The sequence below is a fragment of the Hippopotamus amphibius genome, chromosome 10, assembly GCF_030028045.1.
Source record: "Hippopotamus amphibius kiboko isolate mHipAmp2 chromosome 10, mHipAmp2.hap2, whole genome shotgun sequence".
Lineage (NCBI taxonomy): Eukaryota > Metazoa > Chordata > Mammalia > Artiodactyla > Hippopotamidae > Hippopotamus > Hippopotamus amphibius.
In genome coordinates, this window is record NC_080195.1 from 28,412,793 (window position 1) to 28,437,820 (window position 25,028).

General features: G+C 38.7%; 1 protein-coding gene across 1 annotated transcript in view; it reads left to right on the forward strand.

Moving 5' to 3' along the window:
- KCNU1 (potassium calcium-activated channel subfamily U member 1) overlaps nt 1-25,028 on the forward strand; it is a 162,537-nt gene that overhangs the window by 24,579 nt on the left and 112,930 nt on the right. The window contains exons 3-10 of the mRNA XM_057697307.1: nt 1,590-1,651; nt 2,774-2,864; nt 4,135-4,246; nt 5,213-5,288; nt 11,353-11,428; nt 17,439-17,609; nt 18,554-18,645; nt 20,224-20,334. Of these exons, the coding sequence (XP_057553290.1) occupies nt 1,590-1,651; nt 2,774-2,864; nt 4,135-4,246; nt 5,213-5,288; nt 11,353-11,428; nt 17,439-17,609; nt 18,554-18,645; nt 20,224-20,334 (791 nt within the window). The remainder of the gene's footprint in view (nt 1-1,589; nt 1,652-2,773; nt 2,865-4,134; nt 4,247-5,212; nt 5,289-11,352; nt 11,429-17,438; nt 17,610-18,553; nt 18,646-20,223; nt 20,335-25,028) is intronic.

The window sequence follows — 25,028 nt, forward strand, 5'->3', positions numbered from 1 at the left end:
AGAGCTGACGTCTGGCTCCTTGGTGAAGAGGGATGGGCACACTAAAGAGAATCTGTCCTTCCACTGTTTGCTGGGGCAAAGAGTGATTGAGCTGGTCCATGGGCCAGATGCAGGTCACATGTGCTTGAACCTGCCCAGGTAGGCATCTGGAGGGGCAAAAGCTCCAGCAGAATACAGGAGTGCAAGGGGCACTGAGAAAAGAGTTGTGAGCAGCCAGTGAGAGAGGATGATTTCACTCAGCTCAGGGGAACCGCAGAAGGGACACTTTGCAATTAAATATTAACAAGACTGCAGCCCGTCTGCACTTCTGATCCTTTTAAGCTCCTCTCCTTTATTTTCCTAGCATGCATCTTCTCACATACCACCTAAGGTGCATATTAATTACTTTATTTATTGTCTAGATCATAAGTTCCATAAAGGCAAGGATCTTTGTATGTGCTGTTGACTGATGTATCCCAATCACCAGAATAATACTTGGGTCATGATAGGTACCAAAGAAATGTCTGTTGAATCTGAATGTGAATTGAATTGGGAATCTCCAAAGAACAATGAAACAACCCAGGAAAATATACACTAAACACCTCCCATGCCGGAAGAGCCCAAGGGTGAGAGCATAGTGATCTAACACCAGTCCAGTCTGACATTTCCTGCTATTACCTCCCCTTTCTGTTCACCCCCGACACTGACCTACAGTTCTTGAGAGGCCAGAGGTAGCCTAGTCAGTAGGCAACCAGGACTAAAAAAAACAAACAAAAAGGGTTAACAGTGAAGAAACTGACCCCTTTTCGAATACAGGTAGCCTGCCCAAGGAACACCTGAGCTGGAAGGGAATGAAGCTTTAATTGTAAATAAACTTCAGAGTTTTACACTGGACTGAACCTATTTTAAAAAAACATGTTTGGAAACTAGAAATAGCTGGTTGTCTGTGCAGTTGACCTGAAAAGTCATGGAGGCTGCAGAAGATTTCATTCAAATGCATTGAGGGTTTTAAATGGGTAAATTTCTGATGATATTCCACACATTGTTATTTTACAGACCAGATGTATTGGTGAGTTAAAGCACTCATTTTCTCTTCTCACTTCATAGCACGTTCCCGTCTGTCAAAAGTCTGACCATCCTTTAGATGGGCATGTTTGGGACTGTTTCTTCTCCAACATCACAGGCAATTCAAGTTCAGAGTCTGTATCCCAAGGCCCTCATTTTCTAGCGTGTAACACATATTAAGCAGTTAATGTTTGATGAGTGAGTGAATGAGTAAACAACAGGACTTCTTGAGCTCAGACAGCCTTAGGAGCAGCAGAAAGGACAGATCGTTCATTTGGAAGTGTGTGAAAGTTAAAATTAGGTAAGTAAAATGGGTGGGTACATGTTCATTTATTGAATACCCAGTAAAGGTCCAATCAGCTTTTCTTGAGTGAGTAGATGAATGAATGCTAACATAAATGAATGTGTGAAAAAAATGGCTACAGATATATAGGCAAGGGAATAAGGGAAAACACAATTTTGTTGGTTTGTTTATTCATCTACATTTATGCTAATCGAATGGATCCATACATTTGTCTGTTTTTTTTTTTTTTTTTTTTTTTCAGGTGATCCTTGTCTTTGTCCTAAGCATCGGGTCTCTTATAATCTATTTCATCAATTCTACTGAGTGAGTAAAATCCCCAGTCAATCTTGTCTGCTTATATCACTAGGTTGCCAACTAATTTGGAATTTTCTCTCAGGAGTAATGCTTAATATACTTCCATGTATACTCACACACACAAGCTCATTAAAAAAGGATAAGTGTTTAGCTTCCCCCAGGAAGCACTAAACCTAACTCCATACACACACACACACACACACACACACACACACACAAAGCATGTGTTTCCCCTGCACCCTGTCATTCTGCACTGCTAGGAGCTGGGGGCGCTGTACATAAGTCTGTTCTAGTTTCTGGGACTGCAAGCCTCCAGCTGTTATCTCCACCTTTGGACCATATACTTGGGCCTTAGGTGCCTTTGGATTCCTTAGGTGTTGAACCAGAACTACTGTAGTCATTTCAGGGTTTCTCATAGGGTCCAGACAAGTTTGGATGGTCTTGAGAAAGGAAAATACTAGACCTCAGCAAGGATATAGGAGCAAACTATCCCCTGTTCTTCTCTGAAGGCATTCCCTTCTCCTGTGCCAAAGTTAGGACCGCTTCTTGGACACAACCCAACCTAATCCGAACTCCATGCTGATCCTCTGGGAATTATATTGGAGTTAAAGTAAAACTGGGATTCGGAGCCACACAAGTCAGGCAGCTTTAGAGATCCTACAGAAATTAGTAGTCTTTGCTTTGTGGATTCCTTACTGATCTTTTAGGAACATTTTCTTGGAATTTGGTTCAGATCTGTTCATTTGACCTAGAGTAGCTCTCTATCAGGAGTATACTGAGGCCAAAATGTCCTGGCTGGGTAGACAGTCTTGCAGACCAAAGAGAGCCACATAACCTCTGTGCCTCTGAATCCCATTGATAAAACGGAAATGGAACCAATAAACCCTATGAAAAGAAGAGCGGATAATTCTCCTGTTATTTTCAGCTCCATTCACAGCCCAGAGGTTTTGTTCAAGCATACTCCTACTCCCACGAGAAAAGTAATTTCTTGGAGATGTGCACGGAAGTGTCTGGGTGGACCATTCATGGTAAATAAATAGAAAATGGCCCATCCGCTCTCTTTATTTGGTCCTCTGTAGCTACAGCTTTTAAAATGTCCATCTTTATAAACAGTCTTTGTTTCTTTTCCAGCCCTGTTAGAAGCTGTTCTTCATACCATGACAAAACCATCCTGATTGATTTGACTTTCAATGCTTTCTTTAGTTTCTACTTTGGGTTGAGAGTAAGTACCTATTGAACATGGGAGTAAACAACAGGCATACCATAAAGAGATCTGTGTTATACAGAGATGCCTTCCTTAGACAATCTGCCTATGCTTTCAGGCTCTAAAACCAGAGGGTCTGGGCCCTAAATTGTCGAAAGTATAACAAGACCCCAGAACTCTCGCCTGCACTTGAAAATGTAAACCAGGCCAGCAATTTCAGCACAAATGAAAAGGATTCCTTTTTAAAATATCATCACCCTGTCACCCTGTCCTTCTTCTTGGCTTCCCACCTGCCACTGAGAAGAGTGACTAGTAATCACAAGAGCAGAATCTGAGTGACGAGCCTCGGAAAATGTCATCGGCTCCACTGAAGGCACTTGTGCCGTGTAGCTCTATATAATAAATACTCTCGTGCCTTGAATTCTGTTGCATTCATGTGTTCAGCAGTGCTCTCATTCCGCAGGCCCTTTTTGAGGTCACACCCTAGATCTATATGCCAGATTTATCTATCCCATGTTTGCGAGAGACTATATATATATATGTAAATATATATATATATATACTCACATACATATACATACACACACACAGACAGACACGTATACACGTGTATATATATGCACGTATATAATACACATATATGTATATGTGTAAACATGAATATACATATAAAAGATATATGTGTATTTCTGTGACCTTCCTTCAAAACTTACTTCAAACTACACTGACCGTCACAATCTTATTTTTACAGCAGACCCTCCCTCTGGAAATGCTTGCTTTTTTAATCTAAATAGGGAAGCTCATAAACAGAAGCCTTGGCCAGTCAAGCTTCCAGAGCTTTTTCCATTGAAGACCATCCTAAATCATGTATCTTCATTGCTCACAAATAGGGGATTTTATCTATATAATTTACATATATATATGTATGTATATCCGAAAGCTCTAGGAGCGGCAGGAAGGTCAAAGTGCTTATTCTGAAGTATGAGATTTAAGATCTGGTAAGTAAAGTGGGTCCATGTTTGTTCATTGAACACCCACTAAAGGTACAATCTCTTCATCTATATGAAAATATAGGTATCTGTATATTTATATATAAATACATATTCACCTATATAGCTATATAAATATATATGGAAGTGTGTGTGTGTGTGTGTGTGTATACGTATATCTCATATGTAATAGAATGCAGTCAGAGCTTCAGTTGATGAATGAAATGTACCTGAAAAAAGCCACCCTTATGTTCACTGTGACGTTTTTGAGGATAACGAAATTTATTTCCATTTCCTAGTTTCTGGCAGCGGATGACAAGGTCAGGTTCTGGCTGGAGATGAATTCGATTGTAGACATCTTTACCATCCCACCAACCTTTATTTCTTATTATTTGAAGAGTAATTGGCTAGGTAAGTGAGTTGTGGGAATCAGAGGCAATCTTGAAAAAGAAAAAAAAAACAACCCTCAACATTCATTCGTAAGTACCCTTCATTTTCCTTTAAAGCCTAAATGTCATAAAAAAAAAAAAATTCCTTCTCGTGATTGTATGGTTTTGCAATATATTTTCAGAACCCATTTTTTTTACCCCAGTCCCTGGCGATGGGCCTGATGCCAGTGGGTGTCCGTGGTTGTCTGTTGTTTATGGGTTAGGTCATCAACACCGAGGGCCGGGGCCCCAACATCCTTCCCCCCTGTGGCACCTTTATGCTGGGATCCCACATGACTGTGAGAGGTGAAAAGCCTCCCATGATCTTTAAAAACCATAAATCATCATATCCAGACATGCGGTGACCTGTTAGAGATTGTTTTAATTCGTCACTTTGTCTTTAAGGTCGATGTATTAACAGTGCATGGGCATTCTGTGGCTTTAGTCAGTTTTTATGTGATCTTATATTATTATTTATTATCTACAAAATATTTCTTACTAGTGTTGTTGTCAAACTACATAAAGGCAAACAACATGCAAACCTTGGGGAGAGTATCACAGAGATTCTGTAGTCAGGAGTTTACGTGGTTTACAGATTATTGGCTCTCGATTCTAAAGCAGAGTTAGAATAAAATGTGAGTTACCCTTATTATGTACATTGTAATAATAGTAATTCTCAGCAACCGTTCGAGGTAGGTGTCTTATGATTCCCATTTTACAGATGAGAAACTAGGGAAGCTAAGGGCATGGGTTTGGATTATAGCAGCCATTAAGCGAACCGGTATTTGAACTAGCACTCATGGTCTTAAACTGATGACACTGTAATATATTATATTTGAGCATTTCAGGGAGAGAAAGAAAGTAAGCAGACCCAGGTGTGGGATAGTTCAGACTGCTCCCTGTGTGACCCTCTTCTTTCAGCAGCTTTCTTTTTTCTATTGCTTTGTAGGTTTAAGGTTCTTAAGAACGTTGAGGCTGCTGGAACTCCCTCAAATCTTGCAAATTCTGCGAGCCATCAGGACCAGGTAAATGCTAGCCCTGCCCCAAGTGCTACTTACGCACTTGTTTGGATTAGGAAATTCAGATGTTAACTGAACCTTCAACCCAGCTCATTTCCCATCAGAAACTTCAGTGTGAAAGTCATGAAATCCCTTACTTCCCAAGACACCATTTGCTTACTTTTCTCCCATTGCATTAACCTCACACACTGGTGAAAGTTTGCAGTCATCTTAAAGAGTTTGTTTCTTCTTTGTTTCTTGGACCTATAAGGTGTCAGTCCATTTAGGCTTTAATTCTCCCCCCTTTCCCCCCTAAATTTTTTTTAAATCAAAGCAATCAGACAAAATAGACTTTAAAATAAAGCCTGTTACAAGACACAAAGAAGGAAACTACATAATGATCAAGGGCTCAATCCAAGAAGAAAGTATAATAATTGTAAATACTTATGCACCCAGCACAGGTGCACCTCAATATGTAAGGCAAATGCTAACAGCCATAAAAGGGGAAATTGATAGTAACAGAATAATAGTGGGGGACTTTAACACCCCACTTACACCAAGGATAGATCATCCAGACAGCAAATTAACAAGGAAGCACAAACCTTAAATAACAAATTAGATCAGATACACTTAATTGATATTTATGGGACATTCCATCCGAAAGCAGCGGAGTACAGTTTCTTCTCAAATGCACACAGAACATTCTCCAAGATAGATCACATCTTGGGTCACAAATCAAACCTTGGAATATTTAAGAAAATTGAAATCATATCAAGCATCTTTTCTTTTTTTTTTTTTTTTGTGCTTTGCATTTTATTGATTTTGGGGGGTAACATATTACATACGTCCCCATTAGCTTGGATTGCAGTGATGAATAGTTAATTTTTTTAAACTCTTTATTGGATTATATTTGCTTTATAGTGTCTGGCCTTACATTTAGGTCTTTAATCCATTTTGAGTTTATTTTTGTGTATGGTGTTAGGAAGTGTTCTAATTTCATTCTTTTACATGTAACTGTCCAATTTTCCCAGCACCATTTTTTGAAGAGGCTGTCTTTTTTCCATTGTATATTCTTGCCTCCTTTGTCAAAGATAAGCTGCCCATATGTGCTTGGGTTTATCTCTGAGTTCTCTATTCTGTTCCATCTATCCTCCTTTCTGTTTTTGTGCCAGTACCATACTGTCTTGATCACTGTGGCCTTGTAGTATAGTTTGAAGTCAGGAAGCCTAATTCCACTAACTCCATCTTCCCTTTCTCAAGATTGCTTTGGCTATTTGGGGTCTTTTGCGTTTCCATACAAATTGTAAGATTTCTTGTTCTAGTTCTGTGAAAAATGCCTTTGGGAATTTGATAGGGATTGCATTGAATCTGTAAATTGTTTTGGGTAAGATAGTCATTTTCACAATATTGATTCTTCCAATCCAAGAACATGGTATGTCCCTCCATCTGTTTGTATCGTCTTTGATTTCTTTCATCAGTGTCTTATAGTTTTCTGCATACAGGTCTTTTGCCTCCTTAGGCAGATTTATTCCTAGGTATTTTATTCTTTTTGTTGCAATGGTAAATGGAAGAGTTTCCTTAATTTCTCTTTCTGTTCTTTCATTGTTAGTGTATAGGAATGCAAGAGATTTCTGTGCATTAATTTTGTATCCTGCTACTTTACTAAATTCATCAATTAGTGCTAGCAGTTTTCTGGTAGAGTCTTTAGGGTTTTCTATGTATAATACCATGTCATCTGTGAAGAGTGACACTTTTACTTCTTTTCCAATCTGGATTCCTTTTATTTCATTTTCTTCCCTGATTGCTGTGGCTAACACTTCCAAAACTATGTTGAATAATTATGGTGAGAGTGGACACCCCTGTCTTGTTTCTGACCTTAGAGGGAATGCTTTCAGTTTTTCACCATTTAGGACGATGTTGGCTCTTGGTTTGTCATAGATGGTTTTTATTATGTTGAGGTAATTTCCTCCTATGCCTATTTTCTGGAGAGTTTTTATCATAAATGGATGTCGAATTTTCTCAAAAGTTTTTTCTGTGTCTATTGAAATTATCATATGGTTTTTATCTTTCAATTTGTTAATATGGTGTATCACATTGATTGATTTGCATATATTGAAGAATCCTTGCCTTCCAGGGGTAAACCCCACTTGATCATGGTGTATGATCTTTTTAATGTGCTGTTGGCTTCTGTTAGCTAGTATTTTGTTGAGGATTTTTGCATCTATATTCATCAGGGATACTGGCCTGTAATTTTCTTTTTTCGTGACATCTTTGCCTGGTTTTGGTATCAGGGTGATGGTGGCCTCGTAGAATGAGTTTGGGAGTGTTCCTCCTTCTGCTATGATTTGGAAGAGTTTGAGAAGGATAGGTGTTAGCTCTTCTCTAAATGTTTGATAGAATTCGCCTGTGACTCCATCTGGCCCTGGGCTTTTGTTTGTTGGGAGATTTTTAATCACAGTCCCAATTTCTGTACTTGTGATTGGTCTGTTCATATGTTCTGTTTCTTCCTGGTTCAGTTTTGGAAGATTGTACTTTTCTAAGAATTTATCCATTTCTTCCAGGTTATCCAATTTATTGGCATACAGTTACTTGTAGTAGTCTCTCATAATCTTTTGTATTTCTGCAGTGTCCATTGTTACTTCCCCTTTTTCATTTCTAATTCTGTTGATTTGCATCTTCTCCCTTTTTTTCCTGATAAGTTTGGCTAATGGTTTATCAATTTTGTTTATCTTCTCAAAGAACCAGCTTTTAGTTTCATTGATCTTTGCTATTGTTTCCTTCATTTCTTTTTCATTTATTTCTGATTTGATCTTTATGATTTATTTCCTTTTGCTCACTTTGGGGTTTTTTTGTTCTTCTTTCTCTAGTTGTTTTAGGTGTAAGGTTAGGTTGTTTATTTGATATTTTTCTTGTTTCTTGAGGTAGGACTGTATTGCTATAAACTTCCCTCTTAGGACTGGTTTTGCTGCATCCCATAAGTTTTGGGTCATTGTGTTTTCATTGTCATTTGTTTCTACGTATTTTTGATTTCCTCTTTGATTTCTTTAGTGATTTCTTGGTTGTTTAATAGAATATTGTTTAGTCTCCATGTGGTTGTATTTTTTGCTGATTTTTTCCTGTAATTGATATCTAGTCTCATGGCATTGTGGTCAGAGAAAATGCTTGATACGATTTCAGTTTTTTTGAATTTACTGAGGCTTGATTTGTGACCCAAGATGTGATCTATCCTGGAGAATGTTCCATGTGCACTTGAGAAGAACGTGTATTCTGTCGTTTTTGGGTGGAATGTCCTATAAATATCACTTAAGTCAAGATGGTCTAATGTGTCATTTAAAACTTGTGTGTCTTTATTTATTTTCTGTTAGGATGATCTGTCCATTGTTGTAAGTGGGGTGTTAAAATCTCCCACTATTATTGTGTTACTGTCAATGTCCCCTCTTATGGCTATTAGCATTTGCCTTATGTATTGAGGTGCTCCTATGTTGGGTGCATAGATATTTACAATTGTTATATCTTCTTCTTGGATTGAGCCCTTGATCATTATGTAGTGTCCTTCCTTGTCTCTTGTAATAGTCTTTATTTTAAAGTCTAATTTGTCTGATATGAGTATTGCTACTCCAGCTTTCTTTTGACTTCCATTTGCATGGAATATCTTTTTCCATCCCTTTACTTTCAGTCTATATGTGTCCATTGGTCTGAACTAGGTTTCTTGTAGACAGCATATATAAGGGTCTTGTTTTTGTATCCATTCAACCAGTCTGTGTCTTTTGGTTGGAGCATTTAATCCATTTACATTTAAGGTGATTATTGACATGTATGTTCCTATTACCATTTTCTTTATTGTTTTGGGTTTGTTTTTGTAGGTCTTTCCTTCTCTTGTGTTTCCTGCTTAGAGAAGTTCCTTTAGCAATTGTTGTAAGGCTGGTTTGGTGGTGCTGAATTCTCTTAACTTTTGCTTATCTGTAAAGCTTTTGATTTCTCCGTCGAATCTGAATGAGATTCTTGCTGGGTAGAGTATTCTTGGCTGCAGGTTTTTCTCTCTCAGGACTTTCAATATATCCTGCCATTCCCTTCTGGCCTGCAGAGTTTCTGTAGAAAGATCAGCTGTTATCCTTATGGGTTTTCCCTTATATGTTATTTGCTGCTTTTCTCTTGCTGCTTTTAATATTTTTTCTTTGTGTTTAATTTTTGTTAATTTGATTAATATGTGCCTTGGAATATTTCTCCTTGGGTTTATTCTGTATGGGACTCTTTATGTTTCTTGGACTTGATTAATTATTTCCTTTCCCATGCTGGGGAAGTTTTCTACTAGAACCTCTTCAAATATTTTCTCAGACCTTTTCTTTTTTTTTTCTTCTTCTTCTGGGGTGCCTGTGATTCAAATGTGGGTGCCCTTGATGTTATCACCAAGGTCTCTGAGACTGTCTTCCATTCTTTTTATTCTTTTCTCTTTTTCATGTTCTGTGGCAGTTTTTTCCCCCATTCTATCTTTCAACTCATTTATTCGTTCTTCTGCCTCAGTTATTCTACTGGTTATACCATCTAGAGTATTTTTAATTTCAGTTATTTTGTTATCTAGTACTGTTTGTTTGCTCTTTAGGTCTTCTGATTCCTTTTTAACTGTTTCTTGTAGATTTTGGATCATCTTTACTATTATAACTCTGAATTCTTTTTCAGGCAATTTTCCTATTTCCTCTTCATTTATTTGGTCTTGTGTATTTTTACCTTGTTCGTTCATCTGTGGCATATTTTTTTGTCATCTCATTTTCCCCCCACTTTGGATGGGTGGGATTGTGTTCCTGCTGGGTCTTGGTGTTAAGTTGAGAACCTCTGGGAGACCTCACGATAAAGAATATTTCCTGGGAACTGGATTTCCCTGTTAGTCCAATGTTTTGGCCTCAGAGCTCCCACCTCAGGAACGCAGGCCTGACACTGGACTTTTGTATCAAGATCCCACAAGCCGGTTGCTGCAGGGTTCCTGTGGTCTGCTTGGGCCTCAGGTCCCCCGCTGGCCTCCGGTAACTGTTCTATTTATGGAGAGACGTGATCTCCATGTCTTCCCATGCCGCCATCTTGACTCTGCCCTCCAAGCATCTTTTCCAACCACAATGGTATGAAATTAGAAATCAGTTACAGAAAAAAAACAAAACTGTAAAAAACACAAACACATGAAGGCTGAGCAATATGTTACTAAATAATCAATAGATCACTGAAGAAATCAGACACTTTGATTCTACACATTCGTTGTCCTAAATCGAACCTCTGCTATCTAGGAATGTAAGACAGTTCCTCTGAGCCTGAGAGCTGCCCAGTAGCAGCAGTGAACTCTCGCTTACAGAAATAGAGTCACCTAAATGTCTCCAAAAAATTGAAATTACAATAAAAAAATCCAAGTTACCTTTAAGCAGCAATCCTGTTAAAATTTTAAGCAATTTGTTCTAACATTACCTACTCACAGCCTCTATGCCTCTGCATTCTCACTAGAAGCATCAAATAATCCCAGCTAGGTGGGTTGCACTGCTAAGAGTTTATGCTTTTTGGAGCAGTTGGGATTGGAAAGCACTGTTCTCATGGGACAGGCAGCCTTGCCGAGAACCACAGAGATTTCAGCTAAACTCCTGGGCTTTCCTTAGGAGATACAGGAGTTGTTTGATCCCCTTCATTCAGAGATCACATCCTGATGTGAGTTTAGCAACATGGAACTACATTTCTGTGATCTACTCAAAATTTCGTTTGCAAGCCTACTCTCTGGGTCCTCAGGACACTGCCATTTGTCACCATAATACCAAGCTAGTGGAGATCACGCAGAGCCTAAGCTTTTTGAACACATGGGTGTGATGGGGTGTGCCTGAGAGCTGTGCCTCTCCTACTCTAATGTGTACATGAACCAATCAGGGGACCCTGTGACAATGCAGATCAGTAGGTCAAGGCGGGGCCTGGGATGCTGCATTTCCAGTATCCTCCCAGGGAAGCCTGTCACTGCTCCTGGTCCATGACCCACCCTTTGAGGAGCTCGAGTTTAGAGGATGAGGTATTTGTGTTGTTTGGGAACCTGTCAGAACCCAGCAGCTCTTTATCTTTCTTCCCCTAGCAATTCAGTGAAGTTTTCCAAGCTGTTATCCATCGTTCTGAGTACCTGGCTCACTGCTGCAGGATTCATTCACCTGGTGAGCATCTCACCCAACTCCCTGATGTTGCGGGTGAGCATGAATGTCTTTTCTTTGAAAAATGGAGGCAAACCTTCCAAGCTTCTGCCTCCATCACTGTAACCAGCGTGAGCTTTATCTTTCCACCTCCTTTGGATGGGTTTTCTCTATCCCATACTTCTCACAAATAGGTACCTGCTACACTCACGGTATCAATGTGTCTTCTTCCAACTTTCCAAACCTGCTCTTAGGACAGGATTTAATAAGCTTACTTTTCTCAGATATAAGCAGTAGGTAAAATTTATCTCTGTATCATCATAGGGTTTCCTACAATTTGAAAAAGAATAAAGGGTCAGAGAAATGAAGCCAATGAGAGATTTTTGTACTTATAAAAGCTGGAGGGTTGGGGGAGGGAGCAGTTGCTGAATTGCAAAGGGGAGTTTGGGGACTTTCTTAGTTCTCCTGGAATAATCTGTATACGTAGCTGCCTCCTTCGCCTCCAAGAAAGGTTAGTCCTCATCCCATGTAATAAGCAACGGAATAAATGGATTTTAACCAGAGGAAAGAAACTCCTGGACTTTATTGCTCCAGGAAAGTTGAAGAGAAGTCATTAGAAAATGTGGAAATTGAAGTGGGAGGTTAAAAGCCTGCGAAGGCCTTTGAGAAAAGCAAAACAAAATGAAAAAATACAGCAGACGTCTTTTCCATTTGAGTCCTTCTCTCAAAATTAATTTAAAAATAATAAGGAAAAGGGAAAACTTTAAAAAACTTAACCATGTTCAGTTCATCAAGAAAAGTGTCAAACACCAAATGTGTTTGGTGTTTCAAGAAACATACAAACTACTATGCGTAAAATAGGTAAGCAACAAGTATTTACTTTATAGCACAGGGAATTATATTCAATATCTTGTAATAACCTATAATGGAAAATAATCAGAAAAAAATAATTGAATCACTATGCTGTACACCTGAAACTAACACAATATTCTAAATCAACTATATATCAATTGAAAAAAAAAAAGAAATCAGCCACATCCTTCCTCATCATGCAAGCATGTGACAGATTTCCCTGAGAAGAAGCGTCGCAGCAGTCAAGGTAGATCCCTGCATCTGGAGAATTAGCCCAAGGGGTATGGGTCTACCATGGGGGAAGCAGTCACCAGTGTCCCCATAGAGACCTGTTGGCCATCACAGAATTGTAGGCAAGAGGATGCTAAAGGAGAAACCATGGTAACAGGTGTTCTTTTGTTTATTGTGGGGTTTTTTTTGCCTTCAGTAGTGGTACCAATGTGGGGCTCTCAGGCTGAATGAGGCCTACAGGCGTACTTTATTGGACGTAATATGTTTGTGTTATCTGTTTGCTATTTTTGTATTGGTTGCTAAGTTTTCTTTTAAAGGGAGCTCACATTAAAAAACCTGGATTTCTGGATTCTTTGCCAAAACACAAGGTTCTGGCCACCCACTCTCCCAAGGCCACCAACAGTCCTACTTGAAGATTAGCTGCTCCCTGTACATCTCACGGGCTCCTGGGTTGAACACGGTCTCCGTTAGGCTCTCAGAAGTCATCAGTCTCTTGCTCGGCCCCTCTAAGCATGTGAACATGTGCTTTTGTGGGACGTCCAGTCACCCAGGGGAGGAGACGTGCAGAGAAAGTGGGAGGAGCCACCAGATGGCTTGGGACTCAGGGCCATCTACTGTGGGTCACACCAACATCTGGAATGTGAAAAACCTAGAGATGCTGTAACCCAGAGCAAAACATTAGCAGATTTTGTTCAGAGGATATTTGAAATGACAAACTGAAATAAAAGCTATGATTGTCCCAGCCGTCCCAAGTCATCCCTTCCCCTTCCCGAATTCACACTGCCCTTCAGCTAAAAGAGGATACCATTCGAAGGTGCGTGTCCACCAGAAAGGAATCAACATGGTGGCTGTGCTAAAATTCTGCCAAAAACAGGGAGCGTGTTGGAGAGCAGAGGCATTAGTATAACAATTACCTCACATAACAGCTGTCAGAGCAACAATAACAAGATAATTTGCCCAAGGGAACAAAGGAAAAGTTAAGGAAACGCCCTCCTTATTTGAGAAAAAGTACAAATACAAGGCTTTAAAAAGCTGAAAATGATAATTCAAGCAAAATACTTAAGGTTTTTAAATAAAAGATTACTAAACTGAAGCAGGAGTTGGAAAATGGCCACAAGATACCAGAGTAAAAGAAGAAAAAAGTTATTTCAGAGACAAAAATCACATTAGAGGGGACACAGATGTCACAAGTGTGACAGAAATATGCTCAGAAACACGGTGGACAGGATTAAGGCAAAAACACTGTCGTGGACCAGGACAGAGATACTTCGATGTTGTGGAGAAGAAACATGAAAGACGGGTCGTGTTGATTTAACATCCTGTAATATTCATGTTCCTGAAGAAGAGGACACAGATGGTATCAGAAGAATGTTTGAAAATAAAGTATTGAATCTGTAGATTAGAGAGTATACCGTATCCCGGGAGAAATAAGCCTAAATGAGTCCAACCATAGTTTGGAACAATTACGAACCTTTAAGGGTAAGGAGAGAATCCAAGCAGAACAAAGGGAGGTCTATACTGGGGGGGGGATGAAACTAGCCTGAGATATCCTGCCAACATCAGTCAGAGCAGGAAGGTGAAAGAGCAGTGTCCACCGAGGTTGTGTGAAAGTGTAACCCATCTGTCATTTTAAGCACATGGAAGAGAGAGGAGAGCCATGAGTCCCTTTTAAAAATGACCTTGATGATAAAATCCAGCCACATCGGAGACGAGTCAAAGCCAAGACCTCAAGAATGAGGAAACCATGATAAAAAGAAGTGACGGTGATTACTGACCGAATTGAAAATAGAACAAAGACATGACCAAGGGAACTGTGGGTACAGACTAGAACACACGGGTACCATTTAAAAATAATAAAATCAATACACATGATAGAGAGGTGGGCGGGGCTGACAGAGTGTCCTCTCCTTCTCTGCCTCGGTAGCACAACTCACCTAAAGTTGCAATGTAAGGTTTAAAAGTGTCAAATTTCAGTTTTGAAATGTGACGTTAAAAATAGATAATAATTCAATATATTCACTTCGGCCCATAATCCTTCATCTTAACCTTAAGTTTTTTCCCACCTGGGGCTGAGAGTCAATGTTAACATGGTCAAAAGGAAGAGCAGGGTTGCCAGGTAGACCAGTAGGAGCCAACGGCTCTTAGAGGGAGTGGGGAGGGGTTGGAACACTAAAGCAGTACTTCTGGAGAGAGTTGGTTAAACCAGAAGGAGTTATTTAACTTCCTGTGAAGGAGATTTCCAGGTTGCAATAAATTTAGTTTCAGCCTGTAAAATATATCATACAAGGGTATCATGGAAGCTCTGTGTTAAGATGTGGAAGACACTATGGGATTTTTGTGTAAAGGAAACTGTGCCAAGCAACACTTCAACTCCTGGGGAAAAAAATACATATATTTAAAATATATATCATATATATGATTTTTTAATGAAGTATATTTACTGTCCAGTGTTAGATAAGTTATAGGTGTACAATATGATGATTCACAATTTTTAAAGGTTACACTCCACTGATAGTTATTATAAAATATTGGCTGTATTCTCCATGTTGTACAGTACATCCTTGTAGCTTATTTTACACATAATAGTTTGTACCTCTTACTCCCCTACCCCTATGTTGCCCCTCCCCCCTCCTCTCCCCACTGGTCACCACTAGTTTATTCTCTATATCTGTGAGTCTGCGTTATATTTTTTGTTATATTCACTAGTTTGTTGTCTTTTTTAGATTCTACATATAAGTGATATCGTACAGTATCCATCTTTGTCTGGCTTATTTCACTTTGCATAATACTGCCCAAGTCCATTCCTGTTGCTGCAAATGGCAGAATTTCATTCTTTTTTGTGGCTGAGTCGTATCCCATTGTATATACATATACCATATCTTCCTCATTCACTCATCTGTTGATGGACACTTAGATTGTTTCCATATCTTTGCACTTGTAAATAATGCTGCGGTGAACATTGGGGGTGCACGTATCTTTTTGAATTAGCGTTATTGCTCTTTTTCAGATATATACCCAGGAGTGGACTTGCTGGGTCACATGGTTGTTGTATTTTTCAATTCATGAGGCACCTCCACACTGTTTTCTACAGTGGTTGCACTAATTTTACATTCCCACCAACAGTGTAGAAGGATTCCATTTTCTCCACATCCTCACCGATGTTTGTCGTCCGTGCTCTTTTTGATGATAGCCATTCTGACAGGTGTGAGGTGATATCTCATTGTGGTTTAGATCTGCATTTGATTCACAAATGCTTAGTGATGTTGAGCATCTTTTAATGTGCCTGTTGGCCATCTGTATGTCCTCTTTGGAAAAAAGTATGAACTGTTTATATATGTTGGGTATTGACCTCTTATCGGTCATATCATTTGCAAATATTTTCTCCCACTCAGTAGGTTGTCTTTTCATTTTGTAGATGGTTTCCTTCACTGTACAGAAGCTTTTATTTGGGTCTCATTTGTTTATGTTTGCTTTTATATCCTTTGCTTTAGGAGACAGATCCAGAAAAGTATTGCTTCAACTTATGTCAAAGAGTGTTTTGCCCATGTTTTCCTCTAGAAGTTTTATCTGTGTGATTGAAACTTGGTTTTCTCACAGTACCATAGTCTTAGAAAGTAGTATAGTCTCCAGATCAGTGGAAGCAGATTAGTAGACTTTGCACCAAATCTACTACCAGCGCTGAGAGTTAAGTACAGACATACAATCTCTTTATTCGGGAGTGGAGTATTATAGGAGTCCACACTCTTAACCTGCTCATCCAGCTTAAGAAAGGGGCAGTGGGTGGCACATATGTTTTAAGAAAGTGATCAAATACTTAAGCAAAGTAAATTATTTCCAATTTTCATTCCAGTTCTTAACAACAAAACAAAAAACCTACTTTCCCCAGCCATCCCTAGCATTTTACCATTTCTTGTGCTAAACGGAAATGGAAAACGTCTAAGAAATAATTAAGCTATTTTGGAAAAAAAAATGTCTAAAAAGGAAAAATGAAGGAAAATTTGTATATATTCTATATAATTAGTATTTGTACATCATAACGAATGATATATATTTATGTGTTTATATGTATATATATATTCTGTAAAGTGTAATGCCATTGCCTAAGTTACTCTTTTCGTTTAATGTTAAAAAAAAAAAAAACTGATAAACTGAGATTCCTTAAAGTGTGAAGGAACTAAGGAGAACTAAGATCCCACATGCTGCGAGGTGTAGCCAAAAAAATGTGAAGACTAAGGGGGAAAATCAGAGGAAATATTTATCAGAGGTTCTTTTTTTTTAATTGAAGTATAGTTGCCGTACAATATTATAGAAGTTACAAGTGTACGGTATAGTGATTCACAATTTTTAAAGGTTATACAGCATTTATAGTCACTATAAAATATTGGCTATATTCCCATGTTGTACAGTATATCCTTGTAGCTTATTTCAGAGTTTCTTTTTAATTACTGAAAAGATTTTTGCAGGGAGGGAGGGGAAATAATCTGGAAAACTTGTTCGCTCTTCCTGAGACGCCAGCATTCGTGTGCTTAAGCTCGCTGAGAGGAAGTGCCCGTTTAAGTGCCTCTTTCCCTCATGATAAGCCTGATTTGGGGTAACATGAGAATGAGTAATAACTGCTCAGTCTGACAGCCTCTGAGTCCCGTGGCTCCAGGATGGGAGGCTGTGCCCACAGGAAAAGAGACATTGTCAGCCATTCTCTCCAAAAAGCATCCCCATTGCGGGCTCCAGCTATATGCCGCCCCCCCAGATTTGAGCAGTGATCACAGTGAAGGGAAACAGGACTTCACAGTTACTGCCACAATTCCCAAACCCTTCACAGCAACCTGGGAATCATTCACTGTTTCATTTGGATTGAATTAAATGAAACGAATCCAGTGTTGTGTTTATTCTTTATAAACTTTCCCTTGGATTCCATTCAGAAACCTTTCCTGAGTCCTCTCTCTTTGGACAGGTGGAAAATTCTGGTGATCCCTGGCTCAAAGGTAGAAATTCACAGAATATTTCATATTTTGAGTCCGTTTACCTGGTCATGGCCACGATGTCGACTGTCGGCTTTGGAGATGTGGTAGCCAAGACATCCCTAGGACGGACCTTCATCATGTTCTTCACCCTGGGGAGTTTGGTGAAGAATATTTTTTATATCTTTTGAATATAGCTACATTAAACCAAAAAGCGTTTGGTTAATGGTGAGAAACAAAGCAATATAGATTTCAGAGCAAATGTTGCATTATTTAGAGAGGGTGTCAAGTGAAAATGAAAAGATACATGAATCCCATATTTTCCAAACTGCATTCCCTGGAGTATATGATGTAATTGCTTGATTGTCAGGGATGAGGGTGGTAGACAAAGGAGAGCAGACTTTCCTAATTAGCCTCTACATTGATTTGAGCAATCCCATCTTCCTTCATCTTTTGCCCATCAGGTTAAAGTCTTTCCTCCAAAGAGGAAGGGGATTTGAGATCTGATCTGCAGGAAGTTGTGTTCTTTCCAGCCCAAATGAGTAAACTCTCTCCAAACCAGCATTTTACTACAGATAAGTGAACATCTGTGCTTGGTTCAGGAGTGTTTCAAGGACAAAGGAAGCCTCCTTTTCTTTTAGTGACTTTAAATTTCAGTTCCTTCAAAACCAGCCCAGAGTTCTCCACTCTATCTTCCTGATATCCGCCTGTTCACATCAGTGTTACATCCCCTCATTTCTATCATTTTCCCTTAACCCCACTCGGTCCCATATGCTTTATTTTTTCCCCAAGCCCCAAATAGTATCAAGTGAAAGAGTCAGAAGGGCAGTTAGAAGTGGTGACAGGACAAAATGGATGGGGAGGCTGCCTTACTACTTATCTTTGCTTTCATCTTTTTGAAGGCTGAAAAGCATTTTATTAAATTTTAACCAAATCTGAAGGCTGAGGTAAGGAAGAAAATTGGTCTCCCTTTAAAAGCACAGTTCACAGTCTCGCCCTTGTTAGAAGAGAGAAAGTTTTATGGGCCTTCCTCTCCTTGATAATCATGGAATTTTGGAGTATCCTTGGAAATAACGAGACCTAAGATTTTATTTGCCAATCATTTCAGGTACTGTTTGCGAACTACATCCCTGAAATGGTGGAACTTTTTGCTAACAAGAGGAAATACACCAGTTCCTATGAAGTAGTCAAAGGGAAGAAGTAAGTAGCTTTCAAGCATAATTTCTACAGTTTGAGGTATTCTAAGTCACTCTCTCTTTCTAAACACTGCTTCCTGGCCTAGGCGGATATATTGGCAAGGTCTTCATTCACGAAAGAGGGCTGTACTAGAATAAATACCATGAGATGATATTTGCTACTTGATACACACTACCATCTAGATGCTCATAAGAAGATTAAATAAACTAAAATGACAGATACATGGTCATTCAGTGTCAAATGTCAATTGTGCCAATATTTGTACATTCCTTATCGTGCACTGTCCTCTTGCATCCATTACTAATTGTTTTATTCATTTTAGCCGTATGGTTGACTCATGACAAACTTTACATAATGGATCAAATTAAAGTCATGGTTTGAATTTAAAGTAAGTAATTCAGTTGTCTTAGCTCAAACTTCCCCTAAACTACGGGGCTCATTCCACGGCAAGAGGTTTGCGAGAGTGAGGAGGGGTTTCTGCCTCTCCTCCAGTCCTTCGCAGATGATCTGTTCTGTCCATGCCACAGCCATGTGTTCCCAGGAGCAAAATGGAGTTGGAGTTGTTCTTGCACTATTTCTCCGTGGATATGTTACTGCCATTGCCATTATGATTTTTCACACCTAAGAAGAAGATCGTGAATTGGAGATCTTAAATTCGAAGTGATTCTTTTTTTCTTTAGTCTCTTACGTGCTGTAGAGGAAAGAGGCACAAAGAAGACAAACTCCTTTGGAGTGATGTCTTAACACAGTTGGATAAAAACCAAGATTGGCCTAGGAGTATGAAAGGGAAAGTAAAAATCGAAATGAAATGAATGAAAAACAAATATTGAAAACAATGAAATACCTAGATAAGCCAACGTCTGACCCAGTTCATCTCAGGAAAGGCGTACGGGACACATGCTAAATCAGCCAATAACGTCTGGAAAGTTTAACTGATGCTAACATTATGCTTTCAGTTTTCATACATGACTAGTGGGGGAAAATAGCTTCTTTATGTATATGAAGCCTAAGGAAGCTGACAGCTATTTTTCACCATAAGAGTTACATGCATAGATTTGTGGACCTGTCCTAGATTTCTCTCCGTTGGACTCACTTTTTTTTGTGACTACTAGATGATTTTAGATGCAGCAGATAAACCTAAATAACCTAGATTCTGGTGCGTCCTCAACCGTCGTGTTTGACTACGGGAAAATCAGAGAGCCATTGCCAGCTCAGAGGTTCCGCGGTGAAAACAGGCTACACCAGCCAATCAGGGGTCAAGTGGAGAATCAAGTGAAATTAACACACGTGCGAGTCCATTATAAGTTATAAGTAACCAAGAAAAATCTAGCAGTTAAGATAGTTATCCTCGTATGCCTGAAAATCTACGTGGAATTCAAATGTGTGGAATCATTCCGTACGGAAATCTGATGCTTCTTTCGTATATTGAAGATGCGGTCCTTGGTGTTTCTAAGTTTATCTGCACGGAGCAAATTCCAGCTTTATTTAAAACTAGGTGGAAGCTGATAGTCCGTCTCTAAATCTAGCAGGAAGCTACTTCTGTCCCTGGGATGGTCCACCTCCCATGTTCTTTCTTCCTAGGTTCATCGTGGTCTGCGGAAACATCACCGTGGACAGCGTGACGGCGTTCCTGAGGAATTTCCTGCGCCATAGGGCAGGGGAGATCAATACCGAGATTGTTTTCCTGGGAGAGTAAGTGTATCTGTATGGCCCATGGGCAGGGGATACTTGAAATACGTGGGAATATATATATATATATATATATATATATATATATTTTTTTTTACTGATGCAAAATATTTATTCCAAGTTAGTTATTTTATGCAGTAGTTTTCCCCCTCAACATACTTGTGATAACCACATCTTTTAAATCTGTAAATAATGTTATCAAAATAATCTTAATCTTTGAAATCTCACAAAAATGTATATTTTACAATCCACCCTGAATATCAAGGCTGCAAGAATAACACAACATTTCCTATATCCAAATATTTTACAGCTGTACCCAGAAAGGAGAAAAAAAAAAGGGAAAAAACCACATATGCTTGGTTAAGGGCTAACGTTACCCAAGCAGCCAGAAATAAAATAAAATATCCAAATTATTAGCATTAATTTAATACAATTATAACTTCAATAGTCACTTTGTCATTGACAATGATTGCTTGAGCACAGGGGTGAGTGCCCCAAGGGCTGGCAGTAGAAGCTGTTGCTGCAGACCAGTGTCTCCTCTCTGCACTGCCAGCTCCCACCTGTGCATCGCCCCATATGTACTGTGTGTATGTGTGAGTGTTTTGAAAATCTTTCCCACCACACAAAGTTCTATTAAGCAGATAACAGGGAATAACAACAGCAAAAGCTAAACAAGCCAATCGCTCGCTCTCTCTTTGGGATATTATTATTTCCCTTGTGCATGAAGTATTCAACAACAACATAAGAAAAGGAAAAGGAAAAGAACGATTTCTTCTGTATAACCCCTAAACACACAAGCTGAGTTTACTGGGTCAGATTTAACTGTAAGCATTTATACGCCTACTTCCAGGCATCGTCATCAGATGTTTCACTGCTACTTGTTTCTGTGTCTGAGTCTTCAAACTCTGGTTTACAAGTGCTTCTCCAAGGGGAGAACAGGCTGGAACTTCGGCTCTGCAAGAAGCCATTCTTCCCAAAGCCACCTGTGAATATTTTTAATGGAAGAAGATTGCCCTTGCAGTATTGATTTCTTAAATTAAGAAAGAGTAATAAGCAAAAAGTAAAAAAAATAAAAATAAAACAAAAATTAAAAAAAAGTAAAGATAAAGCAGTTCATGACCAGAGTTCATCTCTGAAAATTTTGTGGAATATATCTTGCCAGATGTTTTTCTGTATAGGTACTAATATTATATAAGTGATTCCCTATCATTTAGGATATTCTACACTTACTATTATATATAACTGTAATTTTGTGCACTAGTCTGGTGCAGTTCGTGATGATTATTCTGTTAATTCTCAGAATTGGAAATGCAGAGTTCAGATAGATGCAGAAAGGATTTTTTTTTGCATTATATTCTTTTTTTTAATTGAAGTACAGTAGTTGGTTTACAATGTTGTGTTAGTTTCTGGTGTACAGCAAAGTGATTCAGTGATACGTATATATACATATTCTTTTCCACTCTAGGTTATTACAAGATATTAAATATAATGCTACACAGCAGGGCCTTGTTGTTTATCTCTTTTGTATATAGTAGTTTGTATCTGCTAATCCCAAAAGGGTTGTTTTTTTGATGATGTTTTTGTTCTGTGCAGTTTACCTTTTTATAACCAGAGTCCAAGTCAAATATTTTGTGAAACATTGGGAAATGCCTATTTAATACAGAAAGAGTTTTAAGTAGGCAAAATGGTTTCTAATTGTTCTATTTCACAGTTTGTTCCTAATTGTTACAGTGGTTTACAATGGTTTTAAATTGTTCTATTTTACAATTGTTCTATTTTAGAATTTGGCTTCTAATGAAATTGGGCAATTTTTTGTGTGTTTTGATGGTTTGTGGTTTTTGTGGAATTCCTCTTCATTCCTTTTATCCTCTTTTCTATGAGGAGGGTCGTCTGCTACTTTGCTGACTTTTAAGCACTCAGTGTGTTTTTATATTAGCTGTTTGGTGCCATGTTATAAATATTTTCCCTCTCCCTTTGCCTTTTAATTTTTGTGCGTGCTTTTATTTTAATACAGAAGCATGCGATTTACATGGACACCAGTCCGTCAGCTCTTTCCTTTTGGCTTTCTGCTTTTCTGACCTTCTTAGACTGCTCAGTCCTAGAATTAAGCGACTATTTCTCTAGTATTTTTAGGTTTTCATATTGAAATGTTTTATATTTAAGATCTCTGGCATTGACTTTGTGTGACGTGTAGGGAACTAACTTCTCTATTTTTTCCAAACGATCAATCCATTACCAGACATCACTCACTAGATAAGCCAGCCAGATTTGAGGTGACATTACGATCTTATCCAGGATTGCGTACAGGATCACCTCGGCCATCACGCATTCTGTAGTTGAACACTGTACCCTTTACATTAGGACACTTTCAACGCACCGTTACCTCGGGCTCTTGGGTATGAGATAACCAGTAAACATTTTGAATTCCTTTACGGTGCTGTTGACAGACAGCCAAGAGTTCTGCTTCAGGATCACTGTCATGCCTATCTTTTCAATAATTTGTGCATTGCTTGAATGCTTATTTAAAAAATAGTAAAAAGAAAAATGTGAAAACCAGTGATAAGAGGCTGATAATTGTTACCTGGTTGAGACAAAGAGGAAATCATTGAATGCATGGAAAGTAGCATCTTTTATCCGCTGCCGTATTTTCATAGACTAATGTAGGTTCTTGTAGGTACTTGTCAAGATAATGAATGAAGTTTCTTAAATGGTGCAGAATGTTGGCCGTGGCTACCTAGAATTTCGTCAACTACATCTATACTCTGAAGACTCCAAAATTGATATCCCCCCCAGGCATTCTCTGTGGCTTCATATTCACACAACTAATGGCTTACTGAGTGTTTCCAGCCCAGTGTTTCTAAGGGCCCTCAGACCCAACATTTTCAAAAGTAAACTCATCACCTCATGTCCAACTTTTCCATCTCACAAGGCAAATTAAAAAAAAAAAAAAAAGGCAAGGAAACAACATTTCCTATCTCAGCAAATGGGGCCATATCAATGCCAGTCCTTAAAACAGAAAACTAGGCGTTGTCTTTGACATTCCCATCTCCCTCAAACCCTGTGTACATGTTTGTCATCAATTTTGTCTCCTGAATGAATCCTAATTCTATTTCTACCATTCCGTCTCCACTATCACAACCCTGTTCAAAGTTCCTATCTTGTCTCTCCTGACTTGTATAAAGGCTACTTTATTGATCTTTTCTTTGTGCTCAGAAGCTCTTCTACTTTATGTGACTGATTTATTTTCATCTCCCAGCACTCAGAGTCCTTCCCTGGCCAAGTTATCTAAATTAACGTCTTCTAATCCTCCTATCTCATCACTCCATTTATTTGCTTTAAAGCAATTATCACAGTCTGTCATTGTGGTGGATTTTCCTTTGATGCAGAGGTTCCCATTGCCTTTCCTTACTGTTCATTCATGCTGCTTCTCTCACTGAATCTGGCTGGCCCTTGACTTCACTTGATAAATAGAATGCAGCAGAGGGAAGACTGCAGTAGACTGTTTTTTACAAGATGGCTACCAGAAACCCCTCCCAAATATTTACACATATTCTCTTCCTTTCACCAAGAGTGGAGTCCTCTATTCTCCCTCCTATTGATCTGGGCTGGCTTTTTGACTCATTTTAACCAATGAAATATATGTAAATGACCAAGCCAGTTAAAGGACCAACCCTTAGGAGGCCTGTTATCTTCTGCATTCAGTGTGTTGAAGCCCTGGACCACTATGTAAGATGTTCAGCTTCTCCTCTGGGAGGATGAAGCCCATCCAGCTGCCAGCTCCTCCAGAAGCCTAGTTGAGGCAACATATGCCATCTCGGAGGTTCTAGCCCACTGGAGCTCTCAGCTAAATGCAGTTGTGTAAGTGACTCCAACAAAACTGCATGGAGCAGAAGACTCACCCACCTGAGCCCAGTCACAACCAAATAATTTCAAGAAGTAACAACTCATTATTTTAAGCCACAAAGATTTTTGCAAGATTTTGTGCAAACCTATGTAACTGATACAGAAATTGTTACTTTTCTTTCTTTGGTTACTTGCTTATTATTTAAAGCAAAACAATACCCAATATATTATGTTATGAGATGTCATAAAGGTAAAATATTAATTTATGTTTCTATAATTCAGGATATGTAGTAGCATGCAACAAAAACTAACTATGGTTAAATTAACCAGAAAATCGCATCGCTATTATGTTAACTCTCAAGACATTCAGAAGAGCCAGATAACTAGGTTTAGAGAATATACAACAATGAATAATGATAATGAGATATTTATTTCCTTGAGTAATTTGTATTGTTATTGTGCCTGAGTGGATACATAAATATTGATTTGTTATTCTTTGTATTGAATGCATACATCAATTTTTCACAATTAAATGAAAAGGTGAAAACTTTCTTGAAAAAGATATCAGTTGTCAAATTGAAAAGGTACAATAATGTTGATCAGGATAAATGAAAATCATGTACACACAGGCATGTTGTCATAACACGTAAGGGACACCTAATTCAGCAGCTGTTGGCAGGTGGGGCAGACCCATCCATGTAGGAATCCAGAAGATAGTACTATTCCAGAAAGTAATTTATGAACGTAACTTACACATCAAGTAGCAAAATACTTATCACCAAATATTTAACCCCTTACAATTTTCCAGTCTTGTTGCTCACAAATAATTAATTTTAGCTCTTTCAGATTTAGTA